Source organism: Corapipo altera, unplaced genomic scaffold, assembly GCF_003945725.1.
Source record: "Corapipo altera isolate COAL_440 unplaced genomic scaffold, ASM394572v1 268, whole genome shotgun sequence".
NCBI lineage: Eukaryota > Metazoa > Chordata > Aves > Passeriformes > Pipridae > Corapipo > Corapipo altera.
In genome coordinates this window covers 5,566,056-5,567,357 of record NW_020884901.1, presented here as the reverse complement: position 1 = coordinate 5,567,357, position 1,302 = coordinate 5,566,056, and the positions used below count along the sequence as shown (strand labels likewise).

General features: G+C 62.9%; 1 protein-coding gene across 1 annotated transcript in view; it reads left to right on the top strand.

The window, feature by feature from the left end:
* The first annotated feature begins 1,078 nt into the window (after positions 1–1,078).
* Positions 1,079–1,302, top strand: part of DOLPP1 (dolichyldiphosphatase 1) — a 16,750-nt gene continuing 16,526 nt past the window's right edge. Inside the window, exon 1 of the mRNA XM_027649862.1 lies at positions 1,079–1,179. Within this exon, the coding sequence (XP_027505663.1) occupies positions 1,104–1,179 (76 nt within the window). The 5' untranslated portion in view covers positions 1,079–1,103. The remainder of the gene's footprint in view (positions 1,180–1,302) is intronic.

Genomic DNA, 1,302 nt, shown 5'->3' with positions numbered 1-1,302 from the left:
TGTCCAAGGCCAGGTTGGACGAGGCTTGGAGCAACCTGGGCTAGTGGAAGGTGTCCCTGCCATGGCAGGGGGTGAAATAGAGGAGCTTTAAGGTCCCTTCCCACCCAAACCCTTCTGTGATTCGATGACTTTATTCCAGGCTTTTATTTTCACGTGTGCATATTCACAGGGGAGGTGCTCGTTCTTTACAGAGCTGGATGTGGTTATAAAAATCCATCTTCTTCCTAGTGTTATTTAAAAAAAAATCAAATAAATATGTATTTTCAACGGAGCTTGGACCTTATCAGTGAATCACTCCTGTGTGGTGCAAGTAAAAATGTGCTCGGGGTAGCACAGTGATGCTGCAAGGTGGAGGTGAATGTAGTAATACCCTTTTAAAATGAACGATTCTAATTTAAAAAACACGTATTTTTTAATGTGTGGTTTTTTTTTTTTTTTTTAACAGCGACTGAGGGGGCTGCAGGAGCAGTGTGAGGGGAACCCGGCCTAGACATGTCCCCCTCAGGGGTGTGAGGGAAGCCCAGAGCGGGACCCGCCGGGGTTGTGAGGAGATCCCTGGTTTTTCCCACTGGGGATGTGAGAGGTGTGAGGGGAGCCCGGGCTGTTCCCGCCTGCGTGTGAGCGGACCCGGGGTTGTTCCCACTGGGGTGCGAGGGCTGTGAGGGGAGCCCGAGCTGTCCCCGCCGGGGCTGTGAGGGGAGCCCAGCCCGGCCATTTTCCCGCCGAGCCCCCGCCTCAGCGCCCCGCGCCCGCCGCGCCAGCACCGCCCCTGATTGGCTGAGAGCAGCTGCCAGTGCGAGTCGCTGATTGGCTAATCCGCACCGCCCCTCCGGCCAATGACGACGCGCTCTGCCGCCCGCCTTTCTTCCGACTGGCTGCGCCCCTCCCTGTGCCCGCCCCCTGCTGGGCAGCGGTGCCGGCAACCGATTGGCTGCGGCGCTGCCCGGGCCGGGTGTTTAATTGGGCGGTGCTGGGCTGGCCGGCGCCTCACCTGCCGCGCGCCGCCATTGGCCCGCCGCTCCCCGCGCCCCCGCCCATTGGCCGCACCGCCCCTTAAGCGCGCCCCGATTGGCCGCGGCGGCCCGGCCCGGTATCCGGGTAAGATGGCCGCAGTCGGCGAGTGCTCGCTGCCCGCGCCGTGGCGGCCGGTCTCCCTCACTCACGTCGAGTACCCTGCAGGTAACGCTCCGTTTCGCCCCCGCCGGGCCCCCGCGCCGCCCGGTCGGCCCGCGGCGGGGCCCCTCCCGCCGCCCCGCGGCGCCGCCGAGGGCCGGGCTCGCGGCTGCCAAATAGTGAGCCATT